The following is a 15,224-nucleotide window of genomic DNA, read 5'->3' on the forward strand; positions in this document are numbered from 1 at the left end:
AGATGAGCCACACTACCTCTATCTATCTGGCCTTTGTCCCTTTCTTTTTGTTAATCCTCACCCAAGGATATTTTTTTCCAGTGCTCTTTAGAGAGAGGAAGAGGGAGAAAGATGGAGAGGGAGAGATGGAGGGAGGGAGGGGAAGAGAGATCAACTGGCTGTCTCCCGCTCACAATCCAACCACCACGACTGGGGCCAGGGATCGAACCTGCAACCTTTTGGTGCAAGGCCAAGTAGTCCCCTAGGAATCAATCCGAAGTTCCAACAGATATACAGAATGTGCGCAGTCTTTTGTTAGTTGGCCCCCAGCCATTAATTGACTAACAGTTCTGTCTCTCTGTCTGCTGTAACTTAATTTAGAACACCTCAGAATTTTCTTCTTGTTAATAGCTACTATTCATTCTGCCTTTCTCTCTAAACCCTTGTTATTCCAGAATTCCTGCTATCCTTGTTGGTGTTCTTTTGATAACTGGAAAACATAGTGGAGATAGCATTGACTCAGCCTTCTTTTATGGAAAAGAACAGGTGAGAAGAATGTATTGAAAGTTTTGTTCTTGAGAACGTCTCTCTTTAGCTTGTTAATGTGTTTTTCTATACTTACATTAAAATTAATTCTGAAAATCTATTCCAACTTACCACATATCACACTGGTGATCCTACATCACTTTGTTAAGTCATGTCTCAAACTATGGTAAAGGTTTTAAGTGTCTAAGTTTGTTTTTAGGTGAGGATTTCAGATGTTTGAAACTTACTGAGTCTTCTTAAACACACTTATGAATTATGTTTAATTATGTTTCCTCTACTGGAAAGAGTGGTTAATTTAAAGCCATTTATTGAGTTAGCATAATAATAAAAGCCAAATTCTTGATTTTTAATCCTGTAGTAAATATAAATTTCAGAACAAAAAGTATCTGAGAGAAAATGTGCTTGAAAAGCTAGAGAGAAGAGACTTGTGGGACCTGCTGAATCAGAAATTCTCCAGCGGGTAGGGCCCACAGATGTGTGTTTTAGAAACCTCCTCAAGCCGAAACCGGTTTGGCTCAGTGGATAGCGCGTCGGCCTGCGGACTGAAAGGTCCCGGGTTCGATTCCGGTCAAGGGCATGTACCTGGGTTGTGGGCACATCCCCAGTAGGAGATGTGCAGGAGGCAGCTGATTGATGTTTCTCTCTCATCGATGTTTCTAACTATCTCTCTCCCTTCCTCTCTGTAAAAAATCAATAAAATATATTTAAAAAAAAAAAAACCTCCTCAAATGATTTGGATTTCTTACTTTTGTTTTGTAATTTTGAATTTTATTGGGTTATTGTGAGAATAAATAAAATTGTACATATAAAGGACTTAGACTAGTATTGCCATGTAGTTAATACTCCGTAAATATTAGCTGTAATTGTTTATTTTTGTTATTATTACTATAACAGAGTCTCTAGTTGAAGTATGCTTAAACTATGTATTAAAGCAAGCAAAAACTTTGAAGAGAAGGGCCGCAAACAATTATTTAAATTACTTGTGGAAGAAACCAATGGCATTGATGCACAGTGAAAGAAGTATCTAGAAATCTTATATGATTACAAGCAAACTCTAATTTTTCTACAAGTAACTTACATCTCTTCCACACTCTTCTTTTTTTAAGAACCATTGTTCTAGAGCCATGGTCGGCAAACTGCAGCTCGTGAACCACATGTGTCTCTTTGGCCCCTTGAGTGTGGCTCTTCCACAAAATACCACGTGAGGGCACGCATGTACAGTGCGATTGAAACTTCGTGGCCCATGTGCAGAAGTCGGTTTTCAGCCTGGGCGAATCTATTTTGAAGAAGTACTGTTGATATTTGGCTCTGTTGACTAATGAGTTTGCCGACCACTGTTCTAGAGCATTTACAGTATAGCTATGAAGCTATTGCATTTTCAACCAAAAAAGTACCTTTAACCTATTCGACTAAGATTATAAAGATAGAATTATGAAAAGTGGCTTAATGTCTTTTTGGCAGATGATCACCACATCAGCCACCCTGTTCGGCAGCATTGTGATAGCCAGCATATCACTCATGTGTATGAGCCGCACCACCCAAGGAAGCTACGAAGGTTTCAACCAGTCTCAGAGCCACAGTGCCGCAGAGCCTGGGAACACTGCTTTTGAGGAGAGTCCAGTGCCAATAAACGAACCCGAACCTTTTGCAAGTTCTATCCCAGAAACAAGTATGACCCTTAAGTATAAAGGAACTCTTACGTGCCTGTATAGCATGTGTCCTAAATGTGTTGTTTAAGGGCACTTCCTTGAGCTACCTTGAATATCACAGGTATTTGTCAGATAAGGAACTTGAATGATAGTTGATAATAGAAAGAGCTTGCAAGTTCATTAAATTCTTGTTTATAAATCTTTTGTGAAGACAATCTTTTGTTAAATCCTAAAACTTCCTTGGACCTGAAAGTTTTAAGAAAAGTAACAACTTAAGGAAGACCCTTTTTAGGAAACTTAGCATCTAGACTTGTTAATTTAACAACTTGTATCAGGTAAGCACTATCAATAAAATGTTAAAGGAGACCTGACTGACACAGGGTTAATAGCATGTCAGGAGTTGGCAGTATGAAATCAAAAGTTCAATTAATAAAAGAGAAGGCTAATGGTCTACTTATATATCCAAGTTATGTTTGAAGGCAAAAACTGCCATAGTAATGTTCTTGGTGGCCATAATCTGTGTGTGCGCACGTGCGCGCGTGTGTGTGTGTGTGTATGTGTGTATGTGTGTGTGACTTCTGTGACTAAATAGAGGAAAACTTACAGTTCTGTAGAAGATGGCTCTGTGTGACTTCTGTAAACCAATCTACCTATAAACCAGCAAGAGATTTTTAGCAGTATTTTATTGAAAAAATTATAATTGTTTTTACTACATCTTCTAAACTAGTAGGAGACATGTTGTTGAAAGCAGTGAGTTTTGAACTAAACCTAAAGGAGGAGAGTGTTTAGATGAATTAACAAAAGTGATAAGTCCCTGTCGTACTAGGCCTGGAGACCCTAAATAAGCATGGGGTTTGTGGAGGCCACTAAAGACTTGTTCTGAAAGAAGAGAATGGCCTTTGCTGAATGGTGGGAGGGGTTGGACAGACAGAGAAGGGCCAAGCCAAAGAGAGCTTTCAAATTCAGACAGAGGAATTTGAATGAACTACCATAAGCAATAGGGCATTGGGACCTGTTTTTGATTAGTGATTAAAGAAAAGCTGTGTTTTAGGAAAGTGTTCAAATTCTTAGTTCCCAAAGCACAGTGGAAACTAATGGAACGGCATGGACAAAAAACATTTTTCCTTGTGTCATATAGTGAGAAGACAATGTTTAAGGGAGCTGATCCTCTGCCTCTCTAAGTATTAACTTTTCTGTATAAGTACATTTGAATACTTTTTGATAGATACCTTGTGACAGCGTTTCCAATGAGACTGCATGAGAAATGTGTGTGTGTGTATAAATGGATTTGTTTGTTTGGGGTTTTTTTTGTTTGATTGGTTTTTGGTTTTGCTTTGGCATCTCTTGAAGTTGTCCATTTCTGTTGTGATTGGGCTCTGTCCTCACATGTTATTTGATCTATATAGGGTGCTGCTCCTGCTTCATGGGAAAAGGTGAATTATGCTGCTCATCCACAGAGCCAGTAACAAACATAAGCTCTAGTGGACCTGCGACGCCTTCCTCTGAGAAAAGTAAGTACCCCTGGGTTATGAGGATGGGCCTATAAAAGATACGCTGATTAAGAATATGTGTTCTCAGCCCTGGCTGGGTAGCTCAGTTGTTTAGAGTGTCGTCCTGATACACCTAAATTGCAGGTTTGATCCCTGGTCAGGGCACATACAATAATCAACCAATGAATGTATAAATAAGTGGAACAACAAATTGATGTCTCTCTTTTTCTCTCTCTTTCTCAATCAATAAAAATTTTTAAAAAATATGTGTTCTCAAATGAGATGGAAGAAAGTGCTAATAGGATATTCATGCATAGATAGAATACTCAGTTTAAAATAAAGTTCTTATGATGTAGTAATAGGTAGTATTAGACATACACACACACACACACACACACACACATCAATTTTTCCAATAAATTTAACCCAAGTGATAATTCCAAGAAGTGTAACCTAACCACCATTATTTTTTATTTTTATTTTTGGCCTTTTTTTCTTGTCTTAGAAGCTGAGACTTCCCCCTCTCCCTTTCCCCAGGGCCAGGACTAATTAATTAGGGCTTAATTACATTTTGAATCCATATACTTAAAATATACCCTTTCTCATAAAAAGAGAAATCTTTCAAAGTAATAGCCTTTTGGCATATAGACTAAGAGACTGAATAACATTTGTGGTCTGGACTTCAAATTATTTAAAACAATTGTTTATAACACACTTATGTGAAGTTACAGTGTACTTTTAGTTGGTTATATTAATTTATAATTAAAGTTGAAAGGGAAACAGTAAAAAGTCTTCTTTATAATGAACCTTAAGTCAACCGTATTATTACCAAAGGCATTATGTTGGGTTTTTAAAATATTTTTTACATATTTTTATTGATTTCAAAGAGAGGATGGGAGAGGGAAAGAGAAACATCAGTGATGAGAGAGAATCATTGATCAGCTGCCTCCTGTACACCCCCTACTGGGGATCGAGCCACAACCTGGGCATGTGTCCTGACTGGGAATTGAACGATGACCTTCTGGTTCATGGGTCGACCCTCAACCACTGAGCAACACCAGGCAGGCATTATGTTTTCATATCACAAATGTTGTGAAGAGTGTAAGAAACTAGACGCCCAGTGCACAAAATTCGTGCAAGGGTGGGGTCTCTAGGCCTGGCCAGTGATCAGGGCCGATTAGGTTCCTTGCCTCCCTGCCTCCCCGCTTCCCCGCCGTCTCCTTCCCTCACTGCTCAGTGCCACCACTGCACGGTTCCCCACCTCCCCATTTCCTCCTCCTAGGCAGTCAGTGCTGGGTTGGGGCACCCACAGTGGCCCCAGTCAGTGCTAGGTCGCCACAGCAACCCAGCGCTGAATTCCAGTCTGGTCAAGCCTTCGTTGGTTATGACCCTGGCTCTTTATTATATAGATACCTAATAGTAAAGCCCATTGACAAATTCAACATGTACTTTTATTTAACAGCCTTTTTGTCTCCAAAAATCTTATGCTTTGCTTATTTGTCATTTTCTTCATTAATAATTCTGATTTTTTAAAACAAAAGGAACTTCTTCAATTCTCTGGTCATATTTTGTGAAATTTACATAGAATGGGAGCCATCATAAATGAGCTTTGTCTGCTCACATAATTAGTATCATTCCTTAGCCTAAAATAAAATCTAAGGGAAATCAAACCATGGACCATGGACGAATGAGAAAGTTGAGAATTTTATAGTATAATTTTTCAACCACAAGCACTGGCATAGCACAAAGGCAAAATAAATATTGCAGTGTATAAAAAAGGCAGATGAAATTATTGAACTTTTTAAAATCCATTTTTATAATATTTGTACATAATATTTTGAATACAAGTGATTATATATACTGTAGAATTTTCCTACACGAAGGTAGACACCAGTCATTTTTATTAAAATAAGGTAATACTATAGAGATAGTTTGGCAGCCTACTCTCTTTTTACTTAGCAACATTGTAAACTTTCCCCCATGCCATTAGCTATTATGCTAGACCATGTTTAAAACTCTGGGAACATATGTCTTTTTCTATAAATTGTCTTTAGGAAGTAAAGTTTTTATTATTAGCTTGAGGGTAAGAGCCATAAAACTGTGTGTTTTAGTCATTGACTTTCTGAAGCAAGACTGTATGTTAGACATATGTTTTGTAAAAATGTTCTCCCCTGCTTTTGATGCCATATATTGTGGAACTGAGGAAGGAAAACAAAGGTTCTTGGGAAAGGCCCCTCGCCTCTATTTTAGAGTCATGCCTGTGATTTGATTTGGTTCTATATGTGAATAAAATGTATGATACTTTTAATTTGGTTCCTTTATTTTATTTGATAAGTTTTAAACTCTTTAATGAAAGCTAAGTGGTAGTAGTAAACTTGTTTTACAGTTAGCCAAAATAGGGTATTCATGACCAATATGTACATTTATTACAGGTAAAACTTGAATTATTAATTTAGCCTTAAATATATGTTACATTGTTGAATAGTGTAGAAGGGAACTATTGCATACTACTCTTGTTTTTTTTTCAGATAAAAACACCCTACAAGTAGAACTCTCTTGAAACAACATGAAGGAGCCTTCCTCAGATTTCATCTAAAATAATATACTGGTTCAGAGCTGAATGTGCATATGTGGTGTTTTGCTTAGGAAGTCATTATGAATTTAAAATGCATTCAAATAAAAAGCTCTGATTACAAATTGTTGTACTTACTGTTTTATAGATGATCATTGTGAGAGTCGCTGTAACTCCCAGAGCTGCATATTAGTCCAGGAAGAAGAGCAGTATCTACAGAGTGGAGACCAGCAACTGACCCGACATGTGTTGCTGTGTTTACTTCTCATTATCGGCCTGTTTGCTGTAAATGTTTCTTCTGATTTTGTTTTGGGGCCATTTCTTTAAATGTTTGGCAAAGGTTTTATTCAGGCATCTGGGAAAAACTTAGTTACTACCTTCCACGGGAGTGGCAGCTAGGCCATCTGAATCCTAATCTTGAGCTAAATGTTTTTTGGGGGAAAGAGGAATAGATAATTCACATTACTGTGTTGCCTAGATGTCCAGTAGCTTATTTCGCTTAAAACCACTTACTTATTCTATACTCTGAACCTAGAATTTGGTAAGACGAGGTATCTTCGTGATGTGTGCAGAGCCACTTTTTCCTAGTGTACTCCTTGACTGACCTCAGTAGATAAATGCCTGTGTGGTCTCCCAGAAGATATTCCTCAGATAAATAAACTTTAAAAAATAATTTTTAAATTATGAAAATAACATAACCACTTCACATAATAGATACTTACAAAATAGAGAAAAGAAGAAAAATATCCATCATACTACTGTCTTCTATTTTTTAATGCATTTTTCTAATCATATATACAGATTCTGCTTTGTCATTTATGTCAAGCAGTTGCACATTGCTGCATAGATGTTCATAACCATTACTTTTAATGGCTCCTCAATAAACTGCAGAGGAGATACATTATAATTAACCAATTCCTTACAGAGCCTTCCTAGTTTTTTAAAATGCTCTAATAAACATTTCCATGCAGTATATTTCCTTATGATAGATTCTCCAAGTTGGGAAACCTGGATCAAATAGTATAAATATTTCTCTGCCTTTGGATGAATTTTACTAAGTTGTTTTCCAAAGGAGTAGTATAGGTGTTTGTAAATTATCCTCATCAACACTGATTATTATAAACATTTTAATTTGATAATTTTATAGGTAAAATATAGCACTTTATTTTAATGCATTTTTTACTACTAAATGGTTTTTATAATTGCCTTTATGTCCTCTTTTGTGAATTGTCCATTGTTTTTATATAATTACTAGTACTTGAGATGGTTCAAATGTAACTTGCCTAAAAGTAGAAAATGGACCATATAACCTATGAGGGACCCTCCTACCCTTTTCACACTGGGATGCTCATTACACAGAATGATATCAACCAGCGCTATTTTAACTGCTGTTTAAGAACAAAAATAAAAAAGAAATGCTGCCAAGAATTGTTGCTTAGTGATGTGATTGTTTTCATTGTGTAGAACTAATTTTAAAATCACTCCTGTCTTAGGCTAGTTGGCAGTCCTGATATATTATGTAAGCTCTGTATTGTGGCTCATGTCTTCTTGCTTCAAATCTGATCAGAATAGATGCTGTTTGAGTGACATCTGTCAAGAGGAGAGATTGAAACTTCTTGTTTGAAAGACAAAGTCTCTATATTCTCTAGGTGTTTTTCCCTTTAGTCTTTTTCTCCCTAATTATTAAGTAGTAGGTAAGTTATTGTTCTGTGTTCTGGATAGAGAGAAATGATTAGCTTATTTCATTTAAAAATACTATTTTCTCCTTCCTTTACAGAACCTTTCTAGTTGTTTATGGTGGCTATTCAACCAAGAGCCTGGGAAACTGTATGTTGAGTTACAGTTTTTCTGTGCTGTGTTTAACTACGGCCAGGTATTTATTTATTGAGAACTTTGAGGGATTTTTGTCTGGATGGGGTGATTGGGGGTGGCAGGACGGATGTGCTTTTCTTTTAAATCAAAAGGGTTTCGTTTGTTTGCCAGCTGCTGGTATGCGTGACAGCTGACAGCTGCTGCCTGTCTCTAGTAGAGATGGATTATTATATTGGTTAAAGTCATCACAATGCACACTGAGTGTTATAGTCAGAAATACCAAATCGTGTGTTTTTTTTTGCTTTGGTTTTAAGATAAAGAATGATAATGTAAGCAGCAACAAGATGTTCCAAGCACTTTTTAAACTTTGTTGTGGTCTTAATAAGTCACTTTGGGAAAATGACTTACCTTCTCTGAGCCTTTAGTTTAGCCACTTAAATTGGTTTACATTATTTCATTTACATTTTGATATTTCTTGAACAATAGGTACTTAAATCTTTTCTAAAAATTATAAATTGGTGTATAAGTAAATGTTGGCCAGGTATAGATAGTACCATTCCTTGAGAGGATATAATATACTACCATTGGTAAGCATTTTATAATAACTTTCCCGTTTAAATATTCACAATACTTGCCAGGTAGACATTATCATCCTCATTTAAAAACTAGAAACTAAAATTCTATGAAGAACTAATACAATGGTGCTGTTGTCTTTATGTCACTATTGAAATGAATATTTAAGGATAAATGGCATTTTGCATGCTGGAAAAATGTCTTTTATGTGCAAATTTCAAAATTTGATTCTGTAGTCAATCACTTACTCTTAATTAGAGAATATTAGTCCCCAGATTGAGTATCAGGGTGATAAAAAGTGCTACTTAAAATTATTGGGTTTTCCTATGAAATCTAAAATAATTGGCCATGTGAGTTAGTTAACATTTGTCGGTAGATATCCCTGCAAGTTTTTCCATAACATTAATTTTTTTGAAATATTTAGAGTTTTGCCATTATTGTGACCTCAAGCAATTTACTACAGACAGACATGAGCATCTCAAGGGCCACTTGACACCCACCTTACATTGGGATACTAAGATCAGATTTTGTACTCAAGAACTATAAAATACTAGGTGGAAAAATCATAGCCTCACCCAGCATTTTGCATTTTTAAAGCCCACTCCAAGCTGAGCCGTCCCAGGACTGGGACTGGGAAAGCTTCACAAACAAAAACAAATGCCAGAATGTTGCATTTGAAATACTGCCCCACAGCTATGGCTCAAGTGCTTCAAAGGAGGGAAAGAGATACCACAACCTTCCCACACACTGCACTCCCACATCCCATTTTTCTCTTGGGGATGTATTGAGTGTTGTAGTCAGATCATTCCCTTTTGGTTATTTATAGTTCTGGGTGAAGAAAGGTAGGTCCTCATGTAATATATTGCATTCTCCATCCCAACTCCCACCCACCTGCACTTAGATCCTTACCCCATTGTGCCTGACAGATAGCAGTTCCCAACCTCCTGTCTCCCTCATCCTGATCACAGCTCATATCTGGTGCCAGTTTGCCTCATCACCTCTTTTAAAGCCCTTTCACTAAGCACTAGCCAGTTTCACTTCACATAAATTTTATTCAGTTGCTGCATTATATCCAGATACTACAGCATTTTTAAGTTCTGTAATTTCTGAAGTTTTAACAGAAAATTAATAAGGAAATACTTAAGTACAATGTGAAATATTTTTTCTTTTTTAAAAGGGAAAATAAAGCCCTAAATGTTTTCATTTTCTTCAGTAAGCCAGCACACACGTGTGGTTGCTCAGCACTGGTTTATATCACTCATCATGATTAATAGGACAGATGATGGGCAGAGGCAGCCAAATATCATACTTGCCTCCAGGCACTAAATTTTAGAAGGTCTTCCTGTGCATTCTATTTAAAATGTTGCTTTAATCATACACGTTTGCTTCGCTAATCACTAAATTTGGTGGCTTCCATAATTTCTCTGTCTTGAAATGTTATTGTTGTATTCATAAAATCTAATTTTTTTCTTCCATAGGGATTTATTTCCTTTGGCATCTTTGGATTGGACAAACATTTAATCATTCGACCTTTCAAAAGAAGGTAAATTTATTTGAGAAAAAAAATCTATATCTGTAGATGTTGCGGGAGGAAATGAGGCCCTTTCATGGAGTCGCAAGGAAAGCATTCCAGGGACCCACGTATGGGAGGATAAGGCTTAGTGGTAAGGTTTATGGTAGAAAGAAAATCAAAGGACTGTCCTGGGGCAGTTCTGTCCTGCTGTGAACGAAGTCCAGCCTTGTCTTCATCGAGCCCAGAACAAAGACCAGCGCCCAGAAATCCTGTACCATTGGTTCAGTCCATGTGAAAGCTTAGTCCAGTTCAGCCTCTGTCATCGTCTGGCTAGCTTAGCTTCTGTTCCTGGCTGTCCTCCAGCTGGCGCTGCATCGCCATACACAGGCTCACACTCGGAGCTCATGGGGTGTGCCGGACCCCTGGTGGCTTCTAGGGCCACATGGCTGCTATGGAAAGAGGTGGCGGGAACAAATGGGGAGAGCCCGTGTTACAGAGGGAGAACTTTGTTAAGCTGATTCTATTACCTTGGGCTTGGGAAGGACTAGGTGCTTTTTCAAACTAACCAATCAACTTCCTAGTCTTTCATGGGCTTCTGCTGGTTCCTCCCCCTAAGAAATCCATTTCCTAGATCTTTCAGGGTTCTGTGTCCCTTATCCAATCCAATCCTTCTCCCAGGCTTGGCTCTTACTGCACATGCCTCATAGTAGAAGCATCTCCCCCTGCACCATCTTGGTTTCGACTGACTGGGCATGCGCCCAGCAGAGGAATTTCTCCTGCTGTTTTTATTCCTTCTCTGGAAATTACCTGTAATGACTCATACTGCCCCTTCAGGGATTGGGTCCTGGTGCAGCGGTGCCCTGGGAAGCCTATGAACGCTACAGCTTCCTGGTGAAGCAGGCTCAGTGTCCGACTCAGCTCCCCGGCTGATGAGGCTTCTTAATGTCTGATTCCCTTTGCTCCCTTCCTTTATTAATATCGAGCTACCTACCCTGACATAAAGGTGATGACAAAGCCACCTATTAAGAACTGATATTTTTAAGTCTTTAGTAGCTAACTGCTGGGAGACCACAGAAAGTGTAAACCACCACCACAGACAGTTTATCTGTTAATTCACATATTTGTTGTAAATAATTGCACAGAAAATATTAGAAAACTATTATCAATCTAACATTGTAATTTGCATTTTAACCAGAAATGATGAATGCTGGTTTCTATCTGTGCCATTATTAGCTTGGTGAAGAGTTACTTTGAATTCATATTGAAAATTTCTTTATGAAAAATAATGAAGGGAGCCCTAGCTGGTTTGGCTCAGTGGATAGAGCATCGGCCTATGGACCGAAGGGTCCCAGGTTCTATTCCAATCAAGGGCACATATCGTAGTTGCAGGCGCTCCCCAGCCTGGGCCCTGGTCAGGTTGTGTGCAGGAGGCAACCAATCGATGTGTTTCTCTCACATGGATGTTTCTCTCTGTCTTCCCCTCTCTTCCACTCTCCCTAAAAATCAATGGAAAAATATCCTCAGGTGAGGATTAAAAAAAATAAGAAGAAGAAAAGAAAAGAAAAATGAAGTGAGAATACTCCAACTTGTGGGTGGGAGAAATTGTGGGGGAGGGGGTTTGAAAGAGTCTTGTACTTCATTTGTTTTCAAAGTCAAAATTAGTAGAAACTATAAGTGCTAATGGAATTTGTACTACTAATGATATAAAAAGTGCCCAGCAAATGTTAACTGTTCTTTCTTACTTCTCCTTGTTTTTCATCATCATTAACATCATCATTAAGATATAGTTGTTAGAGTCATAATCCTGTCATGGGAGAGGAAAAGTATAATAGAAAAGTCACTGAAGTTAGCAGCTTCATAATGTTAATCAATTAAAATAGTCAACAGAGCCAGGCCGGTGTGGGTCAGTGGTTGAGCATCCACCTATGAAGCAGGAGGTCACCGCACATACCCAGGTTTCAGGTTCAATCTCCAGTAGGGGGAGTGCAGGAGGCAGCAGATCAATGATTCTCTCTCATAATTGATGTTTCTATCCCTCTCTCTTCTTCTCTGAAATCAATAAAAAATATATATTTTTAAAAGTTAAGTAATATTTTTTAAAAATATTACTTAACTTAATATTACTCTGGGCTGGCAGAAACAGAATTGTTCTGAACTCCAGATTCCATTATGTGCCTTTTGGGTACTGAAATTGGAAAATGGTTAAATAAAATAATTGATCTCTGTAAATTATTTTTGCATTTCAAACAGTAGAATGTAGAATAAAGAAACTTCATTTATGGTAGAAACTGAAACGGGTCAAACATGTCTGGAGGTTATTTTATAAAATGTCCAGAACAATTTAATAAAATACCCCATTGCACCCCATCTTACTCCCACCCTAGCCTACTTTGAATAGGAAACTGAATGCAAGCTAAGTATGTTTCTGCTTCAGACACTAATGATGTCTTGGTGTTGCAGATGACAGCTTTAGTAAATGACAGCTTTGAAACAGCCATGTTGATGGGGTAATAAGCAGGACGGGTTCTCTCTCAGTGCTTTTCTTTCCTTAAAAACGGTCTCCTTCAATTTTGATTTTCAGACTTGAATTTCTATGGAACAATAAAGAAACAGCAGGAAACAGGGATTCTCCTGTTCCTGAGGAAATAAAAATGACCTGTCAACAATTTATCCATTACCACCGTGACCTCTGTATCCAAAACATAGTCAAAGAAAGAAGGTAAGTATAGGTTCCAGATAATTATATTTTAACTGATAATTTTGGTTTGTAATGCAGTTGTAACTAACTACATGATTATTCTTTTTAATATCATATATACATGCAAAAGTTAAAATAGTATGGGCCGGTTTATAGTTTAAGAAACAGCATACTATAAGAGCTATTATCACTTTGATTTTTATAATTTTAAATGTCATATAACTTCCTATTTCCTTAAAAACAGGAAAACTTTAGAAGGAACCAAAATGTACTTGAATATTAACATTCACTTCATGTTAACTATTAGTGTCTCTCAAAAAACTTTGAGATACATTGGATTTAGAAGTGATTTTGTATTCCCCAGCCCTAGTTATTTCATATTACTAATGATACTGTCAAGAAAATGAAGTGAAATTTCTTCTCTTAATCAATTCTGCTGCTTGTTATTTATAGTAGCCAAGATATGGAAGCAACTCAAGTGCCCATCAATAGATGAGTGGGTAAAAAAGTGGTGGTACCTATATACAATGGAATATTACTCACCATAAAAAAAAAGAAATTTTAACATTTGCAACAGCATGATTAGGCCTAGAGGATGAAATATGTCAAACAGAGAGAGACAAATACCATTTGATTTCAATTATACGTGGAACCTAAAGAGCAAAATAAATAAGCAAACAAAATAAAAATAGTCTCAGTAGATATAGAGAACAGACTGATGGTTGCCAGAGGGAAGGGGAATTGGGGGACTGGGTAAAGGTGAAGGGAGTATGAAGTACAAATTGGTGGTTACAAAATAGTCACAGGGATGTGAAGTACAGCCTAGGGCAGCGGTCGCCAACCTTCCAGAGACCACTGGCCTAGGCAATATATTCAGTAATCCTATATAATAAAGAGCTAATATGCAAATTGCCATCATGCCCTCACGCCGTGATGCCCTCACGCCGTCACAATCCATCACCAGGAGGCTGTGTGCGCAGCGGGCATTCGTGGGTGGGTGGGGCTGCATGCATGGTGAGGCGCGTGCAGGTGGGCGGGGACTTGATGCATGTGTGGCGCGGAGGTGGGTCCCGGCGGCTCCGTGTGGCCAGGCCTGGGGGTCCCATGGTCCACATGTGGCAGAGGAGGTGGGGCCCAGCAGCTTCTCGCAGCGAGGTCTGGGGGTCCCGCAGCTCAACACGGTGTAGAGGCGGAACTCCCAGCTCCAGCCTACCACTTTGGGGCAGTCCATTGAGGAGCTCTGGATGGGTGGGCAGGGCCTAACTCTTTGGGGCAATTGATCACGGGGCTCCCACACAGTGAGAGGTCACAGGCCAGGCTGGGGACACCCCCCCTCCCGAGTGCACAAATTTCGTGCACTGGGCCTTCAGTCCTATGTAATAAAAGCCTAATATGCTAAGTGTCTGGCCATTCCTTCAATTGTTCAACCAGTCGCTATGATGCACACTGACCACCAAGGGGCAGACTCTCTGGCCAGTAGGTTAGCTTGCTGCTGGGGTCCAGCTGATTGGGACTGGGCGAGATGGACCGTACACACCCTGGAGCCCTCCTGCGGTCCCTCCCCAGCCCTGATCGTACACCGGTGGGGTCCCTCGGCTTGGCCTCTGCCCTCTGGCAATCTGGGACCCCTCGGGGAATGTTGGAGAGCCAGTTTTGGCCCAATCCCCGCAGGCCAGGCTGAGGCACCGGGCCTCTAGTATTTTAATAACTATGTATTGTGCCATGTGGGTATTGAAATATCAGAGCAATCACTTTGTAAAGTATACGACTGTCTAACCACTATACTGTACATCTGAAATTAATATAAAATAATATTGATGTAAACTTTAATTGAAAAATAAAAATGCTTTACTCTTTAAAAAGCAGTTTCAGTTTCACAGAAAAATTAAGAGATAAGTACAAAGATATCCCCCCAAAAAGAACTAGGCTAAAAAGATTTCATTCTCATCTTCAGAATTTTCTGTCTTTCACAGCATATAAAGTATTTTTTTTTTAGCATTTGCATCACAGCTTAAATTAGCATGTGGAGGACAGTAAAACCACTCTTAACCTTGATCTGATCTTTACAGTCATGTAGCCACTAGGCCACTATGGCTATTTAAATGTGGCTAGTGTGATGGAGAAACTGAATATCTCCTTTTAGTGCTTACTTTTAATAAACTTAAACTGAAAATTCACTGAAAAATTTTAATTCTGCTGCTTATTTTTCACCTCAAGTCCTAATCTTTAGTCTAAGTTATCATATTTATTCTTCTGATCCTCAAGATATGGAGTATGCAGCAAGAAATCAAAAAACAAATGTTACCAATATTTTTAGTTGTTGTAAAAAGAGATAAAAACAAACCAGAAAACCAAATACTTTTATGTCTATAACTGAAAATTTGAAAATGTA

General features: G+C 38.3%; 1 protein-coding gene across 5 annotated transcripts in view; it reads left to right on the forward strand.

Moving 5' to 3' along the window:
* Nucleotides 1-15,224, forward strand: part of GPR155 (G protein-coupled receptor 155) — a 43,768-nt gene that overhangs the window by 24,041 nt on the left and 4,503 nt on the right. For all 5 annotated transcript variants that reach the window (XM_070422729.1, XM_070422728.1, XM_070422725.1 and 2 more), the window contains 7 exons: nucleotides 435-525; nucleotides 1,987-2,194; nucleotides 3,581-3,685; nucleotides 6,385-6,521; nucleotides 8,014-8,109; nucleotides 10,100-10,164; nucleotides 12,716-12,853. In XM_070422729.1, coding sequence (XP_070278830.1) covers nucleotides 435-525; nucleotides 1,987-2,194; nucleotides 3,581-3,685; nucleotides 6,385-6,521; nucleotides 8,014-8,109; nucleotides 10,100-10,164; nucleotides 12,716-12,853 — 840 coding nt within the window. The remainder of the gene's footprint in view (nucleotides 1-434; nucleotides 526-1,986; nucleotides 2,195-3,580; nucleotides 3,686-6,384; nucleotides 6,522-8,013; nucleotides 8,110-10,099; nucleotides 10,165-12,715; nucleotides 12,854-15,224) is intronic.

Source organism: Myotis yumanensis, unplaced genomic scaffold (genome assembly GCF_028538775.1).
Source record: "Myotis yumanensis isolate MYYU_CA2020_CCGP unplaced genomic scaffold, mMyoYum1.0.hap1 SCAF_8, whole genome shotgun sequence".
Taxonomy (NCBI): Eukaryota; Metazoa; Chordata; class Mammalia; order Chiroptera; family Vespertilionidae; genus Myotis; species Myotis yumanensis.